Source organism: Dipodomys ordii, unplaced genomic scaffold, assembly GCF_000151885.1.
Source record: "Dipodomys ordii isolate 6190 unplaced genomic scaffold, Dord_2.0 Scaffold37, whole genome shotgun sequence".
In the NCBI taxonomy this organism is placed as follows: domain Eukaryota; kingdom Metazoa; phylum Chordata; class Mammalia; order Rodentia; family Heteromyidae; genus Dipodomys; species Dipodomys ordii.
The window spans coordinates 4,685,438-4,711,745 of record NW_012267253.1 but is presented as its reverse complement, the minus strand read 5'-3'; the positions used below and the strand labels follow the sequence as shown (position 1 = coordinate 4,711,745).

Below are 26,308 nucleotides of genomic sequence, written 5' to 3'. Positions count from 1 at the left end.
TGTTAAAATGTCTGGCAGTTAAGCGTTTATATTCTCTGTATAGAGTGAAAATGCCTTTTCTTTCAAAACTGAATAAATTGTTTAGAGTACATTCATCCAACAACTGTGGCATTTATAAGCTCCTGACCTAACAATTGGTCTTCCCCATACTCCCTCTCAAAGCAAAGGTTGACAGTAGACTGGCTCCAACCATTTGTACACAACTGTCAGCCAGCATTGCAAATGTCCCATTCTTAAATATAAATAGACCACCAATGATCATGAGACATTTGAGCAAAGCTTGCAACACACCCTAAAAAAACAAACAAGAAAATAGGAAAATAATCTCAAAAGAAGAAAGATAGCTCAGACAACAGAAAATTTTAGAAATTCAAATGAGTGTTCAGGAGCCAGGAACATTTAAATATATCATTTCACAGCCTTACCATGAAATGCAAGTTTTTCGTCCCATTATGAAGATGGGAAATTGAGTTCAGTATCAGGATGGCTTATAGACATTTATGTTCCTGTAATGTGGCTGGGATTTCAGTCTTCATATTCTGATTCCTTAGTGCTCTTTTTGTCAAACCACAGCTGCTTTAGTATTTATAAACTACACATAGAGCATAGAATCATATGAAAAACAGCTCAAACTTATAAAACCACAAATTCTTAGTTGGATAGATCTTTAGTGTTGTTCTTTCAGCCTAAGAATCTTGCATTGGTGACTTACAATCATATTAATATTCACAGTAGGAAAATTCCAAGTTATATAAGTTTGGTAAACCTAAAAAAAAGGAGACAGCTAGAGATTAACCAATAGAGACTATATTTGGAATCTTCAGATTCTAACAATGCCCTGCCTATGGATAAGAGTACTTCTAGATGGCTGATATATTATTTATAACAATAGTTGAGGCGGGAATGATACTATGCAACAGAAGCTTAAAGTGAACAAATGAATGAATGAAGGTTTGGACTTTTTCCCAAAAAAAAAAAAAAGCCTAAAAATTGAGGATAAACTCTGATAAAAGAAACCACTGCAATTCACAATTTGTATTACAGATTATAACTGTTAAATACTTCACATTGCACTAATATAAATATAAATCAGGTCTAGCTAATAAAACAAATTACTTTAAGAATATCTCCAACATTCAGGTATTGTGAAAGGTAATGCTTTGATTCTGCATGATTATGTCTTTTCATATTGGAGCTAGAAAATAACTTTGCAAAATATTCAAAAAGCAATATAAGACATATTTATGTAAATTCTTATACTCCAAATGTACACTTTACCTTGAGTAGAGTCCACTACCAATGAATTCTAGGTAAGTTAAAAAATTGACATGATCAATTTTCTTATATCAGGTTTTAGTAAAACAACAACAACAGTATTTTAGGAGCTGGCCATTTACAATAACAAAGTAAAGACGTAAATTCTAAACCTCATATTTGACTTATTGCTAACAAAAATGTCCTCTGTAGCCAGAATCAATTCAGCAACAAATGGCAGAGAAGAATTTGCTAATAAGCTTAGATCATTATACCACCATACATACTCACAGATCCTCTCATTACAGTAACTGGTTACAAACAAACTTGTTCAACAGATAGGTTAACTTCAGTAGAATACCTCAAGTTGTTCATATTCACTGATGTGATTAACAATACCTATCAAATATTTCTTTTCCTGATTTTCTCTAAAAAGTTCAAGTGCTTCCTCCCCAACCTCCCTAACCCATATACTAGGGTTTATACTCAGGGCCTTACATTTCCAAAGCAGATACTCTATCACTTTATCAGTCCTTTTTTGGTATTGGCTATTTTCAACATAGGATTTTGCTTTAAGTTCAGGCTGGCCTAGATTGTGATTCTCCTATTTGTATTTCTCCCATAGGTTATAAAGATGAGCCTCTGCACCCATAGTTGGGATAACAGGTGTGCACTACCACATCCAGTCATTTGTTAAGAGCCTTGTCACTTTTTATGCCCAGACTGACCTCTCAAACTCTGATCCTCCAATTCCCACCCCTCAAAGAGTTGGAGTTACATTACAGGCTAGAACCACTACATTCAGATTTTATTATTATTGTTCTTGCAGTTTTGAGGTTTGAGCTCATCTAGGCAAGAGCTTGCTAGGCAAGTGCTAAACCACTTAAATCATGCATCTAGTTCTCCTATAAATGCCTTAAAAGACTCATCACCAAGGATTGTTTATTAACCCTTAAACTGACATTTGAATTAGCCCATAAAGTCTTATGGGCTCTGCAACATTAGGTGAGACAGAAGAATAACTAATTTAAGTGGTTAATTGGAGTACTACACTGGACTGTTGTGTGACTATGTATACTCTATTACCCAGGGACATCTTATTCCTAGGAGTTACTAAAGGCAGGAAAAAAAAAACCCCAAATACAGAATCAGGTACGTGAAATGTCAGATTACATGAACCACATTCATGTCTAAAAGGAAACCTCTTCAAATACTTCTTCCTTTCCTTTGCACTAAAACTCTAATTTTTTAATAAAAAAAAAGAAACTTCCCTTTTCTCCTCTGACTCAGAAAACTAACTAGTAATATTGTAAAGTAGGAAAACTACTTACATCTCAGCTTCCCTGAAGAGTTTATATTTGGCATACTAAGGATATTTCCAACACCATTCCTTGAATTCCTCTAAAGACCTCTCCCACTTACAGCGGCACTTGCCCAAGACTTCAATAAGGCCTTTTCTTCACAAGCTTCAATATTCTACACTACTTAGAAATTGTGATGGGAAAAATACATATAAAAATAGGTGTTTAAAAAATGAGGTTTTCTACTCCATTTTCGATATTTATTTGAAATTCATCTTGAATTATAAAAATACTCTGAGACTATGCTATGAATCGTCCTTTAACTTTCATGAATATATTTCTTATTAACCTATAATTATATTTAGATTGACTGCTTGTACACTTAATCAGTATGTCCAAATCAGAAAGATACAAGAGAGCCTGGGGACATAGCTCAGTGGTAGTATACTTGATCAGCACACACCAGTTCCTGGGTTCAGTCCTTAGCACCACAAAAGAAAAAAGAAGGAAAGACACGAGGAAGTAATAACATGTCACTTCTATGTACTAGGTACTGTGAGCTACATCACAAAAAAAATCAGAAAAATCTAAGGTTTAATGGCAGTTCTGCTATTTGTTAAATAGCTAATGTTGTACACAGTAATCAATTACTCTCAGCTTTAATACTACAATATATAGATTAGGGATAATGCTAATTAGGTCATAGACTTACTTCAGAATTTAAACCAACTAAGGGCATAGCAAATGCTTAGGAGCTACAGCTGACACCTGGAGTTAGCTCCCTTTAGCCAATACCAATAAAAGATAAAATAACCTCCCCCACCCAAATAAAAATAAAACTCCTAAGTACCAGAACTGTTGCAGAAAAGAGAAGTTGGCCACAATTCTTGGCACAGAGCTAAAGAATCAAATTAGTATTTGTTCAAGAATCTTCAGCATTGGAGTTGTATACATGTGGGAGGAAGAAATACAGAACTATTAGGAGAAGCCCTGGATCAGATTGGTCCTAACACAAAGCCAAAGGTTGTGGAATAGGACCAGACTAGTTTCAGAAATGCAGCATTTGACTCAAGTTGGCACTTAGAAATTATGCAATAGCCGGGCGCTGGTGGCTCATGCCTGTAACCCTAGCTACTCAGGAGACTGAGATCTGAGGATCGCGGTTCAAAGCCAGCCCGGGCAGGAGAGACCATGAGACTCCTATCTCCAATAAACCACCAGAAAACCGGAAGTTGTGCTGTGGCTCAAGTGGTAGAGCGCTAGCCTTGAGCTGAAGAGCTGAGGGACAGCACCCAGGCCCAGAGTTCAGGCCCCACGACCGGACCTTGAGCTGAAGAGCTGAGGGACAGCACCCAGGCCCAGAGTTCAGGCCCCACGACCAGACCCCCACCCCAAAAAAATCATAAAACATATTTGCAAAAATAAAATTCTTGCCCTATAATACTCTAACTATATTATTAGAATTATTAAGAGAAGCACACCATTATATTGAACTCAATTCTCATCCAGATGATGGTTTAGTTATAAACAGTTAATTGATATAAATTCCTAGGCAGGGGCACGCTTTTAAATACAAAATAAGCATATTTTACTACCAAAAGGGAATTTTCCTCTATAATCACCTTAAATGATATCCTTAAATATTTAGAATGTTAAACTGCTATTTAATTCCTGTAATGAAATCAGATACATTATAGCTTTTCTATCTGGAATAAATGAGCTCCAAATTCAATCACACAATCTAGCATTTGCAAATAAAATAATGGTGTTCCCTCTCCAGTGCCCAATCCACCCTAATAGTAGCAAAAGAATGTGCCAAGTACAGTTTCAAATGCTTGGTAAAATATTATATTCATTAACTTAAAATGCTTATTTTCCCCAAATAGGGATGTTAGGTTATATATATGAAATTGACCACTTAATAGCAAAGTTTAGGGAGAAAAGCTTACTTTTTCTGCTAAGAGTCCTCGTATCTTGCTTGCTTGAACTCTAAATTTCATGAGCTGAGACTCCAGAGCCATACATCTTTCTTTCCAATTTACTGGTCCTTCTGGCTCAGAAAGCTCTGCCATATTTATTCTAAAAAAAAAAAAAAAAAAGCAAGCATTCAAACAACACAGCACATTACCATTGAAGATAATTCATCAAATAATCCAATGCACACAACTGCAGTCACTGTTTCATGCTATCCAGATATTAGTTTTAAGTTGTAAGATAAAATCCAGAACTTATCATATCTTATGCAAATAACTTAGTGAGAGGGCTGGGAAGGTGGCTCAGTGGTAGAGCGCTTGCCTTGCATGCATGAGGCCCTGGGTTCGATTCCTCAGCACCACATAAGCAAAAACAAAAAACAAAACAAAAAGCCAGAACTTAGTGAGAGATAAGAGGCCAGAGATGGAATGGAAGACCAGCTGCACTACTTAACCTTTCTGTTTCCCAATCTAGAAGAGAGAGAGCCTGACAACCATGAGCCATTTTTCCTCTGGGGTGTTGTGGTCAGCAACTGAAATACTGCTGTTTCTAAAATAACTTGGCACAGTGTGATAACACAGCACAGCACAGTCTTATATTTACTTCTGCCCAACAAATGAGACTTTTAACTTTTAATCATTTTACCACACACATAAACTTTATAGAAGTATCACAATTTGATTCAATTGGTAGTATGATAAAATAATCTAATGAAACATCACATCATGGCATGATTATGTTTTCTACTTGTTCTATAATTATTACTTAGTACCACTCTAAATTTCCAGTCCAGACTAAGTCTCTCAAGACAGAAGATCTTTGATATATTTAACTAGGTAAGTTATTACTCTTAAGACAAGTTTGTATAATTTTTATTTGGCATAAGAAGAGAAAACATATAATTATGACATTTGGAGCCATTTATATTGAGGAAATGTGAACTCAATAGTTTCCATGATATGAGCTTTCCTTTTGGAGATTAATCCAGGGAGAAGCACTGAAGGGAAGAGGCCAGGGAATTGGTTTTGAAATTCTCAAGTGTTACTTGATTTTGGAAGCCTGATTGTTTCTGGCTCTGGGATTCATGAAAGCAGTTTTAAGTATGTATTAATGTTTTACTAGACAATTTTTATAACTAGCCTAGATATGTATTTCTACATTACTATGAAGAGAAAATTTGTGCATTAGAATGGATGTCCTGCAGGAGACAAGACCCAGTGACGAACACATCATAGGGAAACATTCAGAACCCAATGGTATTGGAGTTGAAGTGTTCAGTTGAAGGGTGTTTATTCTATTCTTTGGTTCTACAAAAATATAGCAAAGTTTATTTCCATAGCATTAGGGTAATAAATCTCCCTCCCTAAACCAATACCCATTTTTTAAAACTGTATGCTGTTAAAAACTAGATTTTTTTGGGGGGGGAGGTCCGGTTGCAGGGCCTGAACTCTGGGCCTGGGCACTTTCTCTCAGTTCTTCAGCTCAAGGCTAGCGCTCTACCACTTGAGCCACAGCACCACTCCCGGCTTTTTTTTCTTTTTGCTTATGTGGTGTTGAGGAATCGAACCCAGAGCCTCATGCATGCAAGGCAAGCACTCTACAACTGAGCCACTTTCCCAGCCCAAAACTAGATTCTTTTCTTAGCATATTGTTTTGTGCTTTAAGTCATTTTCACATTAAGACTGACATAATCACCAACAATTTTTTTTTTCTGGTCGTAGAGCCTGAGCTCTGGGCCTAGGTGCTGTTCTTCAACAATTCACCACCAGGCTAGTGCTCTACCACTTGAGCCACAGCACCACTTCCGGCTTTTTCTGCTTATGTGGTGCTGAGGAATCGAACCCTTCTCAGCCTTATTACTCAATAATTTAGAAAGAAATAAATTGGTATAAACAGAACTGTTTTCAAAAGCTATAACTTTTATTAAAATCACTTTAGGCATCTCAAAGCTTCCACATGCCTTTGAATCAAAGCCATAGTCTATGGAAAACTTGTTGTAGAGCTAAAAATGATTCTTTCTGTTTCTTTTAGAAACTTAACTCCAGGGGCTTTATTAAAATAAATGAATATTTCCACATAAAATTTAACATTTTTAATTTCTCATTAAAATTTATTATTGTTTTATATTAGCTATTACTATTAGTGATTAGTGGCTAAATCTTCCTTCCTTGCTTCCTTGCTTCCTTCCTTCCTTCCTTCCTTGTGGTTCTGAAAAAATAATGCAATTTTTCACCCATGAACTTTTTCTCCATTCTACTGTTAACTTCATTAGCAAGAAAATTTAGAAGGGACAGAGAAAAATATAGATACAAATATTAAAAATAAAAAGGAACTAGATCCAAAATACAACTGGAGATGATAACATACAGGAGTCTGAGCACTCCTTCCTTCCTTTCTTCTTTCCTTCCCTCCTCCTGTTTTAGGTGGTACTGGCATTTGAACTCAGGGATTTATGTTGTAGCTGGCACTCTACCACTTGTGCCATACCTTCAACTCAGTTTTTTTACTGGCTATTTTTGGAGATAAAAATATCTTAGACTTTTCTGCCTGGGCTGGCTTTGATCCAAGATCCTCAGGATCTCAGCCTCCTGAGTTACTTGGATTATAGGCATCATTCAACAGAAAGACTATTTCATGTTGTTTAATTTTTGTATTAAGTATAAAAGTTATTTATGGTCTGATATAAAGTGTCTACCGTTGTTCTTTTGTTTTGTTTTGTTTGTGGTGCTGGGATTGAACTCAGAGCCTTGTACATGCTAGGCAAGTGCTCTACTACTGAGCTACATTCTGTGTTATTTAAAAATGAAAGGGTTGTGCCATGGCTTAGCGGTATCATGCCAGGCTAATAAGTGTCGCAAGGCCTTGAATTCAAATCCTTATTACTTAAAAAATAATTACTTAATTAACATAGACTACATAATTTTTAGTAAATATAAATAAATCAAGGTAATGTACCATATGAATAAAAATAAAGGAAAAAAATTACATGATCATTTCACTAACACAGAAAAAAACATACTATAAATCCCAAATCCCCACTCCCCCTTTTTTTGGTGCCAGTGCTGAGAAATGAACTCAGGGCCTAGACATTGTCCCTAAGCTTTTGTGCTCTACCATTTGAGCCACAGCTACATTCTGGCTTTTTGGTACAAAATCCTTTTATAATAAACACAGTCAGCATGCTAGCAATAGAAGGGAATTTCTTCATCCTTATAAAGAATATCTACAAAAATCCACAACTAATACTAACTGGTAAGTAACTGAAAGTTTTTGTGCTAAAATCAGGAAAAGACAAGGATATCTCACTACTTCTATTCAACACTGTAAAAGAGATCCACACTCAGGCAAGAAATTAAAATAAGAAAGCATCTAGATTGGAAATGAAGTAAATCTATCTCTATTTGAAGACAACATAATCATATACATAGAGAGTTACAGGGAAAGCTATTAGAACTATTGAGATAAGCAAGACTTTAGAAAACCAGATCAATACACAAAAATCAATTGTTCTTCTCTACCCTAGCAAGAAAAATCCAAAAATCAAAATATTACATTTACAATGGCATCAAAATGAATAAAATAAGAATAAATTTAAACAGGTGTAAACTTATACCCTAGAAACTGCACAATATCATTGAAAGATATTAAAGACCTAAATAAATAGAAGAAACTACCTGCTCATTGGGCTGAAAGTGTAGCTCAAGTGGTAAGAGCGTCAGCCCTGTAAGCATGAGGTCCTGAGTTTAAACCCCAGTATTGTCAAAGAAAAAAAGGGAGGGGAAGGAATGAGGGAGTGAATGAATGAATTTCACATTCATGGGTTTGAAGAGGGAAGGCAGGAAAAAGAAAAAGAAATTTTGCCGGGCGCTGGTGGCTCACGCCTGTAATCCTAGCTACTTAGGAGGCTGAGATCTGAGGATCGTGGTTCAAAGCCAGCCCGGGCAGGAGAGACCGTGAGACTCCTATCTCCAATAAACCACCAGAAAACCGGAAGTGGCGCTGTAGCTCAAATGGTAGAGCGCTTGCCTTGAGCTGAAGAGCTGAGGGACAGCGCCCAGGCCCAGAGTTCAAGCCCCATGACTGACAAAAAAAAAAAAAGAAGAAATTTTATACTCATGGATTGATTGGAAGACTAAATTCGTAAAGATGGCACTACTTTCAAATGAATAAGCATAACCAATTCACAATTCAAGGTATACTACAAAGGTATACTACTCAAGACTGTACATAGGACAGGCTTATAGATCCATGGAATAAAGCCAAAAATAGTAGTAAAACCTCACCTTAAAACTTGTAGACAATTGTTTTAGCAAAGGTATAAAAACTACTACTCAATGGGGAAAGAATAATATTTTCAATAAATAATGCTGAAGCAGCTGGATATCCATATGACAAAAGAATGAATTTGGCTGGGTACCGATGGCTCACGCCTGTAATCCTAGCTACTCAAGAGGCTGAGATCTGAGGATCGAGGTTCAAAGCCAGTGGTTTATCTCCAATAAACCACTAGAAAACCAGAAGTGGTGCTGTGGCTCAAGCAGTAGAGCATGCGCCTTGAGCTGAAGAACGCAGGGACAGTGCCCAAGCACAGAGTTCAAGTCCCACAACCAATAAAAAAAAAAAAGAATAAATTTGCACTCCTACTTCATACCAAACACACTCCTACTTCATACCAAATGTATGAATTAAAACAAAATAGGTCAAAAACCTAAACTAAAACTTTGAGAAAAAAAAAACAGGTGTAAATCTTTATGACCTAGAATTATGCAACATTTTCTTACATATGATCTAAAACACAGGTAAAAAAAAAATTGTTGTTAGACCTCATCAAAACTTAAGAATTGTGAGCTTCTAAGGACAGTATCAAGAAAGCATAAATTTGTCTGGTACTTGTGGATCATGCCTGTAATCCTAGCTACTCAGGAGGCTGAGATCAGGGGATCATACTTTAAAGCCAGAAAAAGCAAGCTGTAGGCTGGGAATGTGGCTTAGTGATAACATGCTTGTCTAGCATGCTTTGTGAAGTCCTGGGTTCAATTCCTCAGTACTACATACACAGAAAAGCTAGAAATGCTGCTGTGGTTCAAGTGGTAGAGTGCTACCCTTGCGCAAAAGAAGCTCAGGGACTGAGCCCAGACCCTGAGTTCAAGTCCCAGGATTGGCAAAAAAGAAAAGAAAAGAAAAAGTCAGAAGTTGTGCTGTGGCTCAAGTGGTAGAATGCTAGCCTTAATCAAAAAGTAGTTCAGGGATAATTCCCAGGCCTCGAGATCAAGCCCCAAAACTGACAAAAAAAAAAAAAGTATAAAAATAACCAATAAAATGGGAGAAAAATCTCTGTAAGTCATATATCTTATAAAGAACTTGTGTCTAGAATATGTAAATAATTCATAAAACTGAACCAATAAAAAGATGACCCAATAAACATAGGTGATGCACCCAAATAGACATTTCTCCAATGAAAAGACTTAAATGGGCTGGGTTAAGTGGCTCAAGTTTATAATCCTAGTTGTTTAGGGGGCAAAAATGTAGAGATGTGGGGATCATGGTTGGGAAGCTAGGGGAAAAATATTCAATATTCCAACTCCACTAATAAATAGCTGGGTGCAGTGGAGTCCCCTGTCATTCTAGCAATGTGGAAAGGCACAAATAGTAGGATCTTAGCTCAGGCCAGCCTAGCATAATGCCAGCCCTTATCACAAAACTAATGAAGATATAAAGGTTTGACAAAGTAGCTCCAAATGGGCTCATTGGGCTGAAAGTGTGAATCCCTGAATTCAAATCCCAGTGTTGCCAATATATATATATATATATATATATATATGTATGTATATGTATATACATACATACATATATATATATATGAGCATGTAAAAGGAAAGTGAAAAATCTAACACTGTACTTCTCACCAAATAGGATAGATGTAACAAAAATGAAAGGGCGCACATACAAACAAGTGTTGGTGAGAATGTTGGGAAGCTAGAGCCCTCATTACATTGCTAGTGGTACTGAAAACAAATGTTAGAGCGGCTTTGTAGTTCTTCAAAAGTTTATACATAAAGTTACTCTAAGACCCAGCAATTCCAGTACAAACCCACAGAAATTAAGACATTATCCACACCAAAACCTGCGCACAATGTTCATAGCACCATTATTTGCAATAGCTGAAAAGTGGAAACAACCCGATGAGATAAATGGATAAACAAAATGTGACCCATACAATAGTACATTATTCAGGAACATAAACAGAATAATGGATGATTGCATTCTGCAACAATGCATGAACTTTGAAAACAGTATGCTAAGTAAAAAATGCCAGACACAAAAGGGCTATATTTTGCCATTTCTATGACATGTACAGAATAGGGGGAAAAAACTAAAAACAGCAAGTAAGTTAGTGGATGACAAGAGCTGTGAGGGGAAAGCAATGAGGACTGACTACTAAATGGGTGTGGCTTCTCTTTTCCAGGGGGATGAAAATAAAAATTCAAGAATTAGGTAGTAACAAGGGTTGCACAACCTTGCAAATATACTTAAAATCCTCTGAACTATACACTTTCAAATGGTAAGTTTTATGGTTCCTGAACCAAAACTCAATAAATAAAGCAATAAAGGAAAAGTAGCAATTTAGATGGATGCATACTAGGGCCACATTAAAAAATTCATTATATATGTGTATTCCTTCCAAGAACTTCACCATTAACTCTAATACTCAAAGATAACCATTAACTACAAATGTGAAAATATGGAACATATATCTTACCTAGGTAATTTGCTCAGAAGAAAATACAATAAATAAATTCAAAGTTGAACACACCTGTTTATTTCTTTTGTTATGGCACGTATATGTTTTATAGTGAAGTTGTAAAGCCTTGAATGTTATTAAATTGGCATTCCCTATTAATTTGGTCATAATTTAAAAAAAAACACACCGTAGAATGGTTTCCTAATGATCCACAATGCAATCTAGACACCTGACTTCCTTGTTTGTTAGCTAACACATATAAAGTAATTGTTGTGTGAATGCTGCTCCAAACTACTTGGGGTTAAGAATTCTTATTTTGAGCAACATCCATCCTCCTTTTTCAATATTTCTGATATTACAGAACTACACAACTTTGAGAGCTACACCAATTTCTAAATAAATATTTCTAGATTTTGAATTAGAAAGTGCTCTACCTTCTTTTTTGGGAGGGGGGGTGGAAATCTTAGTTTTCCAAATACTTCCAATGACTTTTGGAAATATTTACGGACACAAAATCAACTGTTTACAATTATGGAGTGAATGCTCTTTTCTTTGAATCTCTGACTTCCTGTGTCGCTTCCAAATCCCAAAAAGGAAAGAAAAAGGAAGAATTCATTTCTTTAGGCTATGCTCATGAAGTTTGGGGTCAACCTCTCATTTAGTTTTCCTCTCAAAGAACAGCTTAACTGGGCCATGTAACTGTGTTTCCTTTTCACTTTTTCTTTCTAAAGCAGCAAAGACGTCTTTCTTAACTAGACTGAGGCATGCCTTGTTCAAAGCTGACCACCACCACCTAGGAACCCCTCCTTGGGCCACGCCTGCCCTTTGGAGGCACAGTTAGGACAGCCTACTTTTGCAGCTGAATCCACACTCCTGAGGGGTACACACTGCTTGCAAAGACTGGAATTTTTACAAAGGAATGGGTGACCCGCAGGTAGCACCGCACAGAGCTTTTACCCTGCAAGAAGGTCAATGTCTCTTCCCACCCCGTTTGGGCCACGGAAAATCACGTTTAAAACGTCCCGTCTTAGAATGAAAAAATGCTGTACTAACGTCAGGGGCAGAGCTGCCTCCGGGGAAGTCACTTTGGTGCGCTCAGCCGACCCCCGCAGCGCAGGTGTAAAGAGTGAGAAGTTCGTGGATTTTTCCTCCCCAGGCTCACAGTGGAGCTCCCCCGAAGCCAAGGCCGCGCCGCGGCATCGTGAACGGCGTGGGTCCCTCCGCGCGGGGACGCGGGGCTGCCCCGCTGCGCCCCCAGCACCGCCCGCCAGGTGCCCGAGCCCGGGCCCGGGTTTTCAAACAAAACGTCACAGGAGCCCCCGGGACGTAGGGCTGCGGACCACCTCCCCCACCTTCCCCGCCCACTCCTGCAGATGTAGGGGGGACGCAGACCCCGGCTGCCACCCGAGGCGCGGGGCCGCGTCCGGCGCCCGCCCGCTCCGTCCTCCCGGCCCTTGCCCGCCTGCTCCATCCGCTGCCCCATCCTCGGCTCGGAGACCCCAAGACACAGCGCGCCCTTGAGGGGGCGGGGACCCCTGGGGTTGGAAGAAGCACTGAGATCTCTCCTAGCTCCCAGTCCTTCCCATCTGCCTACCTCTGCTACAGGATCTGGCGGCAGCACTCCAACTCCTACCGGCGACTGGTCCCAAGCTCTGGCTCTCGGGTCTTTCAGCCTGCTCTGGTCCCGCCTCTCGGAGCCCCAAATGGGTAGGCACCGCCTCTTCTATAGATTGGCAGCTAGTATAGCCAATCGAATGTCTCAGCCGACCATCTTGCGTCACTGGAGGGTGTAGCTATAGTTTTGGCTCCTCCCACTCGACCCCAAGTGGGATTTCTGTTCCAAGAGTACCCTCAAGCCTTCTTCCTACACTTGGATCTCAGACCCGTGTTTTAGCGGTCTGTCACCTTCCCTTTCATTCCTTTTGCCTCGAATGGACTGCTGTACCAGCCACTTGCTTAGTCTTCCAGCCTAAATTTTCTCCTCTTGCCAATCAACCCTTCATCCTCCTGCCAGCTTAATAGTTCTTAAGAAGTTTTGATATGCACTTTGCCAAGAACCTTTACTGATTTCCTATTGCTTAAATGATCAAGAACAGATCCTCTTGCCTGCTATGAAGTGTTCCATCCTAACTTCAAATTTAGTTTTTATAGATGCTTTTCACACCTCTCAGACTAGAGCTGTATGCCTTCCCTCCCCTGCAAGGAAGTCCGTTGTACTATTTTCGATTCCCTTACCTTTAAAAGTACAATCTAGTCGTAAAACACGGCTCAAAAACAATATCTATTGCTAGCCTTGAGCTGAAGAGAGGAGGGACAGCAAGAGTTCAAGCCCCATGCCCGGCAAAACAAAAACAAAAACAAAAAAACAAAAACTCTGTGACTATACCTGTCCCCCACTTAGCCGAAATTTCTTCTGCTTACTCCCTGAATATCTAGATTTTTGTCCATCTTGGCACTTACTCCTTCTCTACCTTATGTGGGCCCCCCCATTATCTTTCCATTACAAAGAGCAAGGATTCGAGTTCTTTCTTTTCCTATCCTCCTTAGCACCCAGTTCAGAGCATTTTGCATAAGTAGATAAACGATAATATAAATGTAGTTGAATTTCACATCCCAAGCTGGAATCTACAGAGATCAGGGAGGGAGAGGGTAATTTTTCGATATTATAGGTAATCCTTCCCCAGGTCATAAAACTAGGTCACACAAATTACTCTGTTAGATTCATGGTTGGCCAATAGAAGGTATCAGGTTTTTTCCACTTCAATTTTTTTTTTGTTTTAGCTTATCTCATAAAGAAAAAAAAACACCTAGAAATTTACAAAGTCTCTCAGAGGGAAGGCAATAAATGAAAACAAGGAAAAGGCCAGCAAGCGAGTATCAGGCTTCCATATTTCTTCCAGATGAGCACTAATTTTGGACTGGATCCCAGACTACCCCCACACATCAAATTCCTTTTGCCTTCTGTGGAAGCTGATGATGCATATCATATGAAAAATTGTCTCCAAACAGCCTTGGCAAACAAGCAAGCTGATCTGTGCTTATTTTACAGAGCAGGCAGGAGTTAAGTAAACAGAGTTTAAGTAACTTGCATAATTTAACACAGCAAGTCAGTAGAGACCAAGGGGGAGAAAGAAAGAAAGAATGCCAAAATAGAATCACTTCCGTTTGTGAGTCAGAAATACTAAACAGACTAGGAGAACTGAGTGAATAAAATCAGTCATGAAAAGCAGCTTTCTAAACACAGCCGCTGCCACCCTTGTAAAACTCAGCCAACATTTACTTACTGTCACCTTTTTCTAGAAACATGACAAACTGATTTGTTTGGCAGTGAAGCAGAAAAATGGACCAGCATCCTGTTTCTGGCTAGGCAAAAAACAAACAAGCCCGTAATATAATGGAATATTATTAGGCAATAGAAAGAAATTACATCCTGATATATGATACACATTGGATAAGCTTTGAAAACATTGTGCTAAATAAAAGGAGTCATTCACAAAAGAATACATATTCTATGATTCCATTTATATGAAATGATCAGAAAAGGCAAAATCAGAGAGACAGAAAGTAGATTAGTAGTTGTCCTGGATAGCCTTGGCCAGTCATGGCCAAACGAAATGAGGTTGCTTTTTAAGGAATGAAAGCACCCTAAAACCTATAGTACTGGGTGCACAACTCTGTGAATATACTAAAACCTATAAATATGTACAGTTTAAATGGGTAAATTGTATGCTATAGGAATTATATCTCAAATATTTTCTGTACATGAAAATAAAAGACCTGTTGACTTTTATGCTTCTACATTGAGTAGCAGAAGAGGGAAAATAACCTTTGTTTTGTGCTCATTTGCCTCAGTTGTAATATCCTATATATTTGTGATTATTTAATTGACTACTTCCCCTACTATTCTGGAAGTACCAGGAAATAAAAAACACTGCTTACCATCTAGCACAGTGCCTCACACACCATAGAAACATTAAATATTTGTCAAATGAACAAAGGTGGCAAAATGCATTTTATTAAATACTTTTTATATTCTAGAGGTTATAGTAAGTTATGAAGAATTAAGAATGAGCAAACTAGGTATTTCTTTTAAATATTAATCTTCAGAGAGTTGCTATCTAGGAAGAAAAATGCACAAGAAGTAAATATACAATTTATAATTATAATTTGCATTAGATGCCCTGAAAGAAAACTACAAGTTATCACATGACTCAGTAAAAGCAAGTTGATGTGATAGGCTCTCCAAATGGGAACCACAGGTTCCAGGCCCTGTGTAAACAGAAGCCTGAGACAGCAATAGGGCTTATGAAAGCTATAGAGGCAGGGCACAATGAGCAAGGAGATGAATACTATATGAGGCAGCTAGAAAGAAAAAAGTAAGGAAAGGGTTTCTCACTTGTTAAATCTGCTTGTTAAAAAGCAGATTCAAGGTCAATCTGGGAAGCGGCTAACGTTTTGCTTTTTTTTTTTTTCTAGTTCTGGGGCTTGAACTCACGTCTGAGCACTCTTTCCCTGAGCTTCTTTTGCTCAAGGCTAGCACTCTACCACTTGAGCCACAGCACGACTTCCGTGTATGTGTATGAGGAATCGAACCCAAGGCTTCATGCATGCTAAGAAGCACTCTACCACTAAGCACATTCCCAGTCCAGGTTTTGCATTTCTAACAAGCCCTAGGGATGCATTTAAAAGAATTTAAGTCGTTGTACAAAGTCGTTCAACATGTCAGTTTACGAGTACAATGCATCTTGACTAATGTCACCCCTTTCATCATTCTCCCTCTAAGGATATATTTTGAGCAGCAAGGTTACAATGATATTATTCCAAGAGTGGGAATGTTTGAAGTATTGAACATCACATGTGGCAAGAGTAGAGAGAAGGATTAGAAAAGAGGAGTGAATTCAAAGAGCACCAACTCCCTAACTGGTCATGCTGATGGCTGCTTCATTGCAGAGATGGTGTATAAAAGCAACATCATCTAGGATGATGAGAAAAAGAGAAAATCAGGAGGTGAAGGAACTCTGAGATGAAGAGAGGACTGTGATGCTCATGGTGAAAATAAGATGGAGGCTGTATCTTCAGTAAATGGTGCTGGCAAAATTGGTTAATCACTTGTAGAAAACTAAAGCTAGATCCTTATATATCACCCTGCACCAGAATCAATTACAAATGGATCAAAGACCTCACTGTCAAAGCAGATACTCTGAAAACATTACAGGACAGAATAGGAGAAACCCTAGGTCTCCTTGGCACAGGCCGAAATTTTCTTAATAGACCCAGAAACACAACAAATCAAAGAAAGTTGGACAAATGGGATTGCATGAAATTGCAGAGCTTCTGCATGGCAAAGGACATAGCTAGCAAGATCAATAGAAAGCCTGCAGCTTGGGAGAAGATTTTCACTAGCCATATAATGGACAAGGGTCTCATATCTAAAATATACCTGGAACTCAAAAAATTAAATCCCCCAGCAACAAATCCTCAAAGAAACAATTTCCCAATAAATAAGTGGGAAACTTCTCTGAGAAGAAACTTCTCTGAAGAGGAAAGAAGGATGGCCAATAGACTCATGAAGAAATGCTCAAAGAAATGCAAATCAAAACAACATTGAGATTCCACTTCATCCCAGTTAGAATGGCTATAATCAAGAACTCTAATAACAACAAATGCTGGAGGGGATGTGGACAGAAGGGAACCTTACTGCATTGTTGGTGGGAGTGTAAACTTGTTCAACCACTTTGGAAAGTAGTATGGAGTTTCCTCAAAAGACTCCACATAGAGCTCCCCTATGACCCAGCAATCCCACTTTTGGGCATTTACCCAAATGATCACAAACAAGACCACACTAACGCTACCAGCACAATAATGTTTATTGCAGCATTATTTACCATAGCTAAGATATGGAACCAACCCAGATGCCCCTCAGTAGATGAATGGATCAAGAAAATGTGGTATAGATACACAATGGAATTCTATGCCACCATCAGAAAGAATGACATCTGTGGAGCACATGGGCAGCAAAGATGGCGCTGAGAGGGAGTTGAGTGGGCAGAGCCCAATTTGCTTTCGTTCAGTGTGTAACCAGTGTAACCAGCCCATGGAAGCTTAGGTGCATGATAGGGTGTGACCTTGACAGTGATTGGTTCCTTTTCCTCCCCTGCCATGCCACCCGCTCTTTTTTGGTTTAAAAAGGGCTTTCTCTGTGTTAATAAACGAGTTTTCCTGCTTGACTTGATTCCCCGCTGTGTCACTGCCTCTCTGGGGCAGAGGGAGGCTGGGGAACAGGCCAGCTGCCGCACTTACCTTTCCTCCGAACCCATCCGTCTTTCGTGGGACAGATGAAGACCAGACAGACATTGCCCCATTTGTTAGGAAATGGAAAGACTTGGAAAATTATATTAAGTGAAGTAAGCCAGGCCTAAAGAAACATAGGTCCCATGGTTTCCCTTATTTGTAATTACCAGTATATGTCTGAGACCAGCAGAAACGGTCGGATAAGTTGATGTTAGGGAAATGAACCCCAAGATAAGGACTCAAATGGTTTTTCTTTCTTGCTATTGTTTCTAACATATTTATAAGATGATTTCTTTGTTGCTTTTTATGTCCCTCCCCCACGGTATAACCCCTGTTTTCACTGTATTTGATGTTGTTATAATTTGTGGAGGGGAAGGGAAAAACAAATTAAATAGGGATACAGGTGGACCCATTGCAACAATGAGATGTACAAGTCATTATGTCGAAAAACGAACTTTACAACTTTGGCACGGGGGAGGGGAGGAGGGAAGGATGTAGGGGGAGATGGGAAGGGATGGGAAGGGGAAACAAAGGAGGCAACTATGCTTGATAAGAAATATACTCATTACTTGCTCATATAATTGTAATCCCTCTGTATGGTATGTTCACAATAAAATTAAAGGGAATAAGAGAGAAATAGAGGGGAACAATTTGATCAAATACATTATGTACATATATGGAAATATCACAGCAATTTCTCTTTGTACAATTATTATAAGCTAATTAAAATGTAAATAATAATGCATTTGTTCAGGCCCAGTGATTGGCCATTTTAAAATAAATCACGGAGCTGGGCAAAAAAAAAAAAAAAAAAGATGGAGGTTGTGTGAGAAAAGAAAAAGTTTTGGAGCTCACCATAGTAACGGATGGCACATACCCCAGGCACTGGCCAAAGTGCTTGCTCCAGAGCAAGGCTAAATAACTGGCCAAAATTCACAGTGACATTAAGTAATGAAATGAGAATGTCTGGCTTTACAGAAACTGGCATTTCCTGTATCTCAACTGCTTTTAAGAAATGGAATCTATACAGTCTGACAATTGATTAGGAGGAAATATCATGGTTGGGAGGATTTTTCTGCATTACTGGGAAATGATGGTGCATTTAGCCAAAGTAGAGAAGCAAAGAACTAGTTAAGGGGAAGATGAATGAAATCTGGCCTGAGGTGGTAAGCACAGCCTGGGATATATCAGTAAAATTTTAGAAAATTAATCAGGTTGAGTTGAGGAGACGAGCTTGGGTTTGAGTATGCATTTTAAGGTAATCTTCACAGAGTGGAGATTATATAAATTGTTGAATGTTTTCTGGCCACTCAGCATACTGAGAAAAAGGCCAGAGGAGTTCAAAAGAGAAGAGATAGGGAGATGAGTAAATACCAGGGAAGAGGCCACCTCTTTAATCCAATCACAAATGAAATAAAAAAGAGAAACAAAGAGGAGATACTGGCTCTACTAGAATGAGCATGTGGCTTCTGGAGCAGAGTGGAAACTCCAACAACTGGGGAAATATATCAAAGACAAGGGAAGAGATCATTGTGGAAAAGAAAGAAGGCTGGTAGAAACAAACTCTCTCCAGCTGATTGCAGTAAAAGCCTAGGTATAAAAGGAGCCCTGGAGGGGCTGGGGGGTTAGCCCAGCGGAAGGGCGCCCGCCCAGCGTGAGCAAGGCCCTGGGTTCGGTCCTCAGCCCTGGAAAAAAAAAAAAAAGGAGCTCTGGAAACAAGAGGACAGACAATCTAATCCTCCCAGTAGAGTGAACCATGGAGATGGCTTAATTGGTATATGCCCATGTTGGTTTACTATAACAAAATGTCTGGTTCTACATAATGTAAAAATGTCTGAGGTTAATTTAGTTCACAGTTTTGGAGGTTAAAATTCCAAGATTGAGGGTCCCCATTGATTTAGACTCTCCTGAGGACCTTCTGACTATGTCACAACATTGCAGATGACATTGTGGTGTGAGGAGAGAGATATCACATGATGAGACTGGAAGCAATCCTGCCATTTTTCTTTTTTTATAATAGCTCAGTCTCAAGGCAACAAATCCACTCCTAGAAGACCCAAACATTTCTGTCCTGAGACAGCATGAAGGTGGAGCTCCATAACCTAGCATTGTTCCATATGGTATCATCTTTTATTTTTATTTTGCCAGCCCTGAGCTTGAACTCAGGGCTTGGACACTGTCCCTGACCTTCTTTTGCTCATTGCTAACACTCTAGCTCTTGAGCCACACTGCCACTTCTGGCTTTTTTCTGTTTATGTGGTACTGAGGAATCGAACCCAGGGCTTCATGCATGCTAGGCAAGCACTCTACCACTGAGTCACATTCCTAGCCGTTTAAAAGCTTCTATAATACCAACACCATCACTGGGGGGAGTTAAGCTTCTAGCACAAGAAACCATACCTGAGTTAGAGCAATGTATCCCAGTTCTCTGGGCAAAATGGCTTGCTCAATCATTTAAGTCTACAGTAAAAGCAAAACTCTCTCCCACCTCACTTCACTGGGCCCCCACTGTCACTGATTAGGTGTGAGCAGCAGCCACATGCACTACCAGGCCAGGGCCAGGACTGTTGGAGCTTATGAGTTTAATGGATATTGCTAAGATCACAAAGAGAAAATAAGTTAGTACAGAGGGCAAAGTTAAGTGTAGAGTAGAACTTATTTCGAGCATCGTTTGTTTTTAGATGTCCAAAAAGAGAAAAAGAACTATACAATCAGAGGGAAGAATACTCAGAGATGGTTTGGTTAGGATTCATGAAGAAACACACACACACATACACACGAGACCACAAACAACAACAAAATGCACTGAAAAGAAACATCCCATAAGAATATGGTGACCATAAGTAGAAAAGTGTTAAACCCTGGAGCAGACAGAGGAAATCAGTCTATGTCTTGGTCTCTCTGACTTCTTTCTTTCTCCCTTGTTTCCTTCCTTCCTTTCTTCCTTCCTTCCTTTCATTTGTTCTTTCTTTCTATGATTACAAGAAAATTTAACTGGACGTATAGGAACAAAGACTACAACAAAACAACACGATATCCCCTAACTCAGAGAAAAGATGTGGTATAAGAACATTGTTGTGGGGCTGGGAAAGTGGCTCAGTGGTAGAGCACTTGCCTTGCACGCATGAGGCCCTGGGTTCGATTCCTCAGCACCACATAAGAAAAAAGAAAAAAGCCTGAAAGTGGCACTGTGGCTCAAGTGGTAGAGTGCTAGCCTTGAGCTGAAGAGCTGAGGGACAGCACCCAGGCCCAGAGTTCAGGCCCCACGACCTAACCCCCCCCCCAAAAAAAAAGAACATTATTGTGTTCTGTGTATGTAGTAACCATAAAATGATAAGGAATTTTCAAAAGGCCTTAAGAATGCTGCAGTCCCCCTTGTTGGTAATAGCACTCAGTGAGAAGGTAGGCATTGAACAATGGTTACCCCATTGTTGAGTGGTGGTGAGGTTGGCAGTCTGAACCAAATCCATGGGAGGCACTAGTCTGTGAGCATGAGGGAGATTGAGTCATCTTGACCAGTTACAGATTAAGTGCTCTAGCATTAGTTGAGTCTGGAATTCTAACAGCTAACACTAGAGTGTTAAGGAACAAGATTTTTAACATATGTCTCATGGAAACCTTTGGTAGGTTAAAAGGATAGCAGTTTCCAGTGAACTAAATAAAGTACAATCCTAGCGTGTTTGACAGATATTAGAAACTTGCAAGGTGCATTTATTTGAATAGTAATGGATACACTGTAGGAAGATGCAGTAAGGGCAATGTAAAAGTGACACAGGCGTTACATTCAGTGTACATTATGTGAAAATTAAACTATGTGACAGTGGGGATGGGATGGGGAAAGATGGGGGAGAACATGGAAGGGATGACATTTATCAACATCCTTTCTACTTTATCGTCTTCTGGAACTGAAATCCCTTTGTAAAAATAAATAAAAATTAATAAATATAAAGTTTTAAAAAAGTGAGACAGGTCTGAATGTAGGAACAGAAGAGAGTCAATGTCCTGTTGTACTCAAGAGCCTCTGAACCTCTCTCTAAACCTACTCAACTTAACTTGAGATGACTTGCCAATTACATTCTGAACTTACAATTGAAATGAGAAAGTAATTATTTGCATCTGTTTTTAATTTTTCCTTTTCTTAATCAAATTCACGTGGTAGATTTACACTTTGAACTTTATTGCTACAATTCTGTTATATGCTCAGATTGGTACTTCTTGAAAAACTCATGTCAAACTTCTTAAAAAAGCATTCTTTTGCCATGTTTACATTTTGATTCCTGATTATAAAAGAAATACTCATCTTCATTGGATAGTATGAAAAGCTATAGAGAGCAAGAAAGAAAACAAATTATCCACAACACCTCACTCATAAATACTTTTTGTAATTTTCAGTCTTTTTTTATTTTTTTATTTTTTAATTTAATTTAATTTTATTTGTGAACATACTGTACAGAGGAGTTACAATTACATGGGCAGGATAATGCGTACATTTCTTACCAAGCATTGCAGCCTCCTCCTTTGTTTACCCTTCACATCCCTTCCCAGCCTCCCCCCTCCCCCCCAATCCCAATCCTTCTCATCCTTCTCCTTCCCCCCCCCCCCCCCCCCCCGCACCGACGTTGTAAAGCTCATTTTGGACATGACAACTTGTACTTCTCATTGTTGCAACGGGTCCACCTGTATCCTTAAACAACTGGTTTTTCCCCATCTCCTCCACAAGTTATACTGACATCAAATATAGTGAAAGCAGGGGTTATACTGTGGGGGAGGGACATACAAAGCAACAAAGAGATAATCTTATAAATGCATTAGATACACATGCGTGAAAGAAAAAAACATTAAAATACACATCTAACGGTTCATTTTCCTGACATCACATTATCTGACCTTTTCCGCTTGACTCATACATATACTAGATATTACAAATTAGGGAAACCATGGGACCTATGTTAATTTTCAGTCTTTAAAAAACACACACACAGTGGCTGGGAATGTGGCTTAGTGGTAGAGTGCTTGCTTAGCATGCATGAAGCCCTGGGTTTGATTCTTCAGTACAATATAAACAGAAAAGGCCAGAAGTGGCACTGTGGCTTAAGTGGCAGAGTGCTAGCCTTGAGCACAGAGAGGCTTAGGGGCAGAGCGTAGGCCTTGAATTCAAGCCCCAGGACAGGCCAAACATAAACAAAAACAAAAAAAATAAATAAAGCATTGAATTCCCTTAATATATGTGATTATGTTGAATTTACAATTTTGCCTTGCTTTTACATGCCAGTACAGTTATTTTCCTTGTTTTTAATTATTATTTGGAAACTTTCCCTTTTTCTTACAATACGATCTCAATATATAGCTCAAACCGTCCTTGAACTCTCAATTCTCTAGCTTCCACTTCCCAAATATGGAGATTACAGGTGTGAACTGCTACACACAGCAGAAAAAATTTTTTGTTGAGTTGTTAATATAGAGTTCCCTAATTGATTTAACCATTCTCTTGCTATTGTAGAGTTAGGTAATTATTATATTAGGAAGCCTTTGTCTTTTATGTATGTATCATTAAAAAATACTTAATCCTTTTAAACAAAATGGCCTTCAGTTTTGTTCTATGTGTATTTAAAGCTCCAAGAAGAAAAATTCCCTTTCATCTGACCTTAACATTGTTATACTCCAGTGGTCAGTTCTCAGTTTTTACCTTAACTGAGGAAAGAGCAGCATCTGACAAGGTTGATTACTCCTTTAGTTCTAGCTACTTGGGAGATAAAGGAGTCTTGGTGCAAGACCAGCCCAGGAAAAATGGCTGGGCACCACCAATGGCTGGACACAATTGCACATGCTTGTCATACAAGCTACTTGGGGAAGTACAAATAGGATGACCTATATCCTAGATAGGACTTGGGCATAAAATAAAACACTAATTTGAAGATAGCCAATGCAAAAAAAAAAGATTCTGGAATAGCTCATGTGGTAAAGTACCTGCCTCCCAAATGTGAGGCCCTGAGTTTAAATCCCAGTACCACCAAAAAATATGAAGAATAGTCTGACATTTCATCTCAAACTTGAGCTGCAAGAGAGACACTAGATGTCATGTCACAGTTATTGGACAAAAACAATTTAACACAACGTGCACACTTGACAAGATCACTCTATTACTTTGATGCACTGAGACCAACATCCACACAACCAAACACAGAAATGCTACTGCATGATTTTAACAATATAAACAAAATGAACACAATTCAAACCACAAAAAAGTACTGAAACTCTCTTTGTTTCTGCTGCCTCTTACCAGTTACAACTTTAACCTGGCTCTAGTCTTCCCTCTGTTCAGATAAGAGTATCAATAATAATCAAAGAATTACCATATAGATGTATATATATATATATATATATATAAAACCACACACACATATGTGATACCATGTATGCCATATGCCCATGCTACCATGCCACCATGCCCAGCTCTCTCTTCCCTCTCTCTCTTCTTCTCTTCTTGCCTCTTGCTCTACCTTCTCCTCCTCTTTTGGGTTAGTGGAGTTTGAACTCCAGCAGGGCCTTGTGCTTATTAAGAACCATGCACTCAATTCTTTTTACTTTAGTCATTCATGAAGTAGGATCTTATTTTTATGTCTAGGCTGGCCTGGGTCATAATCCACATAATTAACACTTCCCAAGTTGCTGGGATGACAGGTGTGTATCACCAACGCCAGCTCTTAATAGTTGCGATGGGGGTCTTATGAACTTTTTGCCTGAGTTAGCCAAGAATTGTGATCTTCCTATCTCCACTTCCTGATTAGTTATGATTATAGGCATAAGTTACCACACCTGGCTACCTTTACTACTTAATAATACTAATTAGGAAAAAACCCTCAATTCCTAGACAGCTCCTGTACCACAAAAATCTGGCTCTCAAGTTAGTTTTTTAGTGTCAATGTGATTTAGATGTACTACATTCATTATTTTTCCAAATTAAAAGGGGAGATTGCATGAAATAGGATTGTCTACAGAAAACCTGTGTGAATTTTACCTGATTCTCTTATTGTTAACATTTTGCCTCATTTGCTTGATTAAAATCCACATACAATAAAAAGTCCTTTTTATGTCCGCTTATTGAGATGTCAGAGTCCTCAAAGCGTGTGTTCCTAATAGTCTTTACACATAGGGAACTGACAATAGTTCAACCAGATTCACTTGAGCCTTCGTGGCCTTGGAGCAGGATCCACAATTCACTACTAGGATCTATATCAGAGCTCCTCTGTTTCTCACGTACATAAACTGAGTTGATTTCAGTACTTCATTGAAGCCCTTCCAGAATGGGTTTGATTTGTTTCACAAAACAAGATCTCTTGGATTTCTCCTCTCCTCCCCTTACTTCTCCCTCTCTCTCCCTCCTAACCTTTCCTTTCCTCCTTTCCCTCCTCTGTCCCTTCCCCTCTCCTTCCCTTCCCTTTCCTTTCCCCTTCCTTCCCCCAACCTTTTGCATTCTCTCTCAGTCTCTCTCTTTTTGTGATGCTGCCCAGGCTGGTGTCTAATTTCTGGCTCAGCCTGTCCTCCCATACAAGCCCCCAAGCAGTTTCTACTATACATGTGAGCTACCAGGCCTGACTAAAACTTTTTTTTAAAAAACCAGATTTGCATTGTTCTTGGACAAAATTATTTTCTAGCCCTCTAATATCATTTTCCCCCTCAGCTAGCATTTAAGTGTTTGTCTGTAAGAGGAAAACTGGGCAGAAAGAATAGCATAATTTAGTAAAGTTGTCTTTGAGTTAGCCTCAATTGCTAAGGAGCATGATGGTCTCCCCAGACCAGCTTGGAAAGTCTGAATAAATTTCTCCTTGGGTGATCTTTATAAAACTTGGGACTTTTCCCCTAGCCTTTGTCTTTGTTTCCCTGAGAGCTTCTCTGTTGAAGTTCCTGTACACTGAATCAGAAGATTTCATACAGGTCTAGATTAGCAACAATTGTTCCTCGGCCAGCCTTCAAAGACAGAGAGCCATGACCTTCCTCATAAGCCATTCAGTTCTCATGGAATTTTCTTTTCTTTTCTTTTTTTGTTGTTGGTTTTGGGGCTTGAACTCTGCACCTGAGCACTGTTCCTCAGCTTTTCAGCTCAAGGCAAGCGCTTGAGCTACAGCGCCACTTCAGGTTTTCTGGTGGTTTATTGGAGATAAGAGTCTCATGGACTTTCCTGCTCCGGCTGGCTTTGAACTGTGATCCTCAGGACTCAGCCTCCTGAGTAGCTAGGATTACAGGCATGAGCCATGGTGCCCAGCTGTTCTCATGGAATTTTAATAAGTTAAACTGTGGACCTACCAGGCTAACACCTGTCTCCATGTTTTTTATTCACATGATAACTTATACCCTGAATTTTCTAAATGACATAATTTTACCAGGAAGAAATTAGAGTACAATGCCAATTGGGGGAAATTTTTGACATGAACAAGATCATTCATTTGAGAAGTCTATCAGAACAAAAGGAAGGAGAGGTCCTCATGTAGATTATTTGTCTTGCTTGTTTAAAAGAGCAAAAGTTTTGTTTAACCCAGGAAACAACCCCTCCTTCATTCTTGTACTTTGGGGATTCAGAAAAACTGACATTTTAATTGTACGGTTTCATAAAATTGTTAAGGATGCACGTTATGTTGAAATCAATGTACATGCTGCTCTGTGTGTGTGTAGATGTAGAATTCATTTTTCTGTTTCTCACACTCTTTCCTTGCAAATGGAACATAATTAGCTTTTTTTTTTTTGTCGG

The 26,308-nt window shown here is 39.0% G+C and overlaps 1 protein-coding gene across 1 annotated transcript in view; it reads right to left on the bottom strand.

Annotated features, from left to right (window-relative positions):
- The window catches only part of Plekhh2 (pleckstrin homology domain containing, family H (with MyTH4 domain) member 2), a 105,486-nt gene extending 92,588 nt beyond the window's left edge, over window positions 1–12,898 (bottom strand). Inside the window, exons 1-2 of the mRNA XM_013017888.1 lie at window positions 12,866–12,898; window positions 4,505–4,634 (exon numbers count right to left, since the gene is read on the bottom strand). Of these exons, the coding sequence (XP_012873342.1) occupies window positions 4,505–4,627 (123 nt within the window). The 5' untranslated portion in view covers window positions 4,628–4,634; window positions 12,866–12,898. The remainder of the gene's footprint in view (window positions 1–4,504; window positions 4,635–12,865) is intronic.
- Between the last annotated feature and the right edge of the window lie 13,410 nt (window positions 12,899–26,308).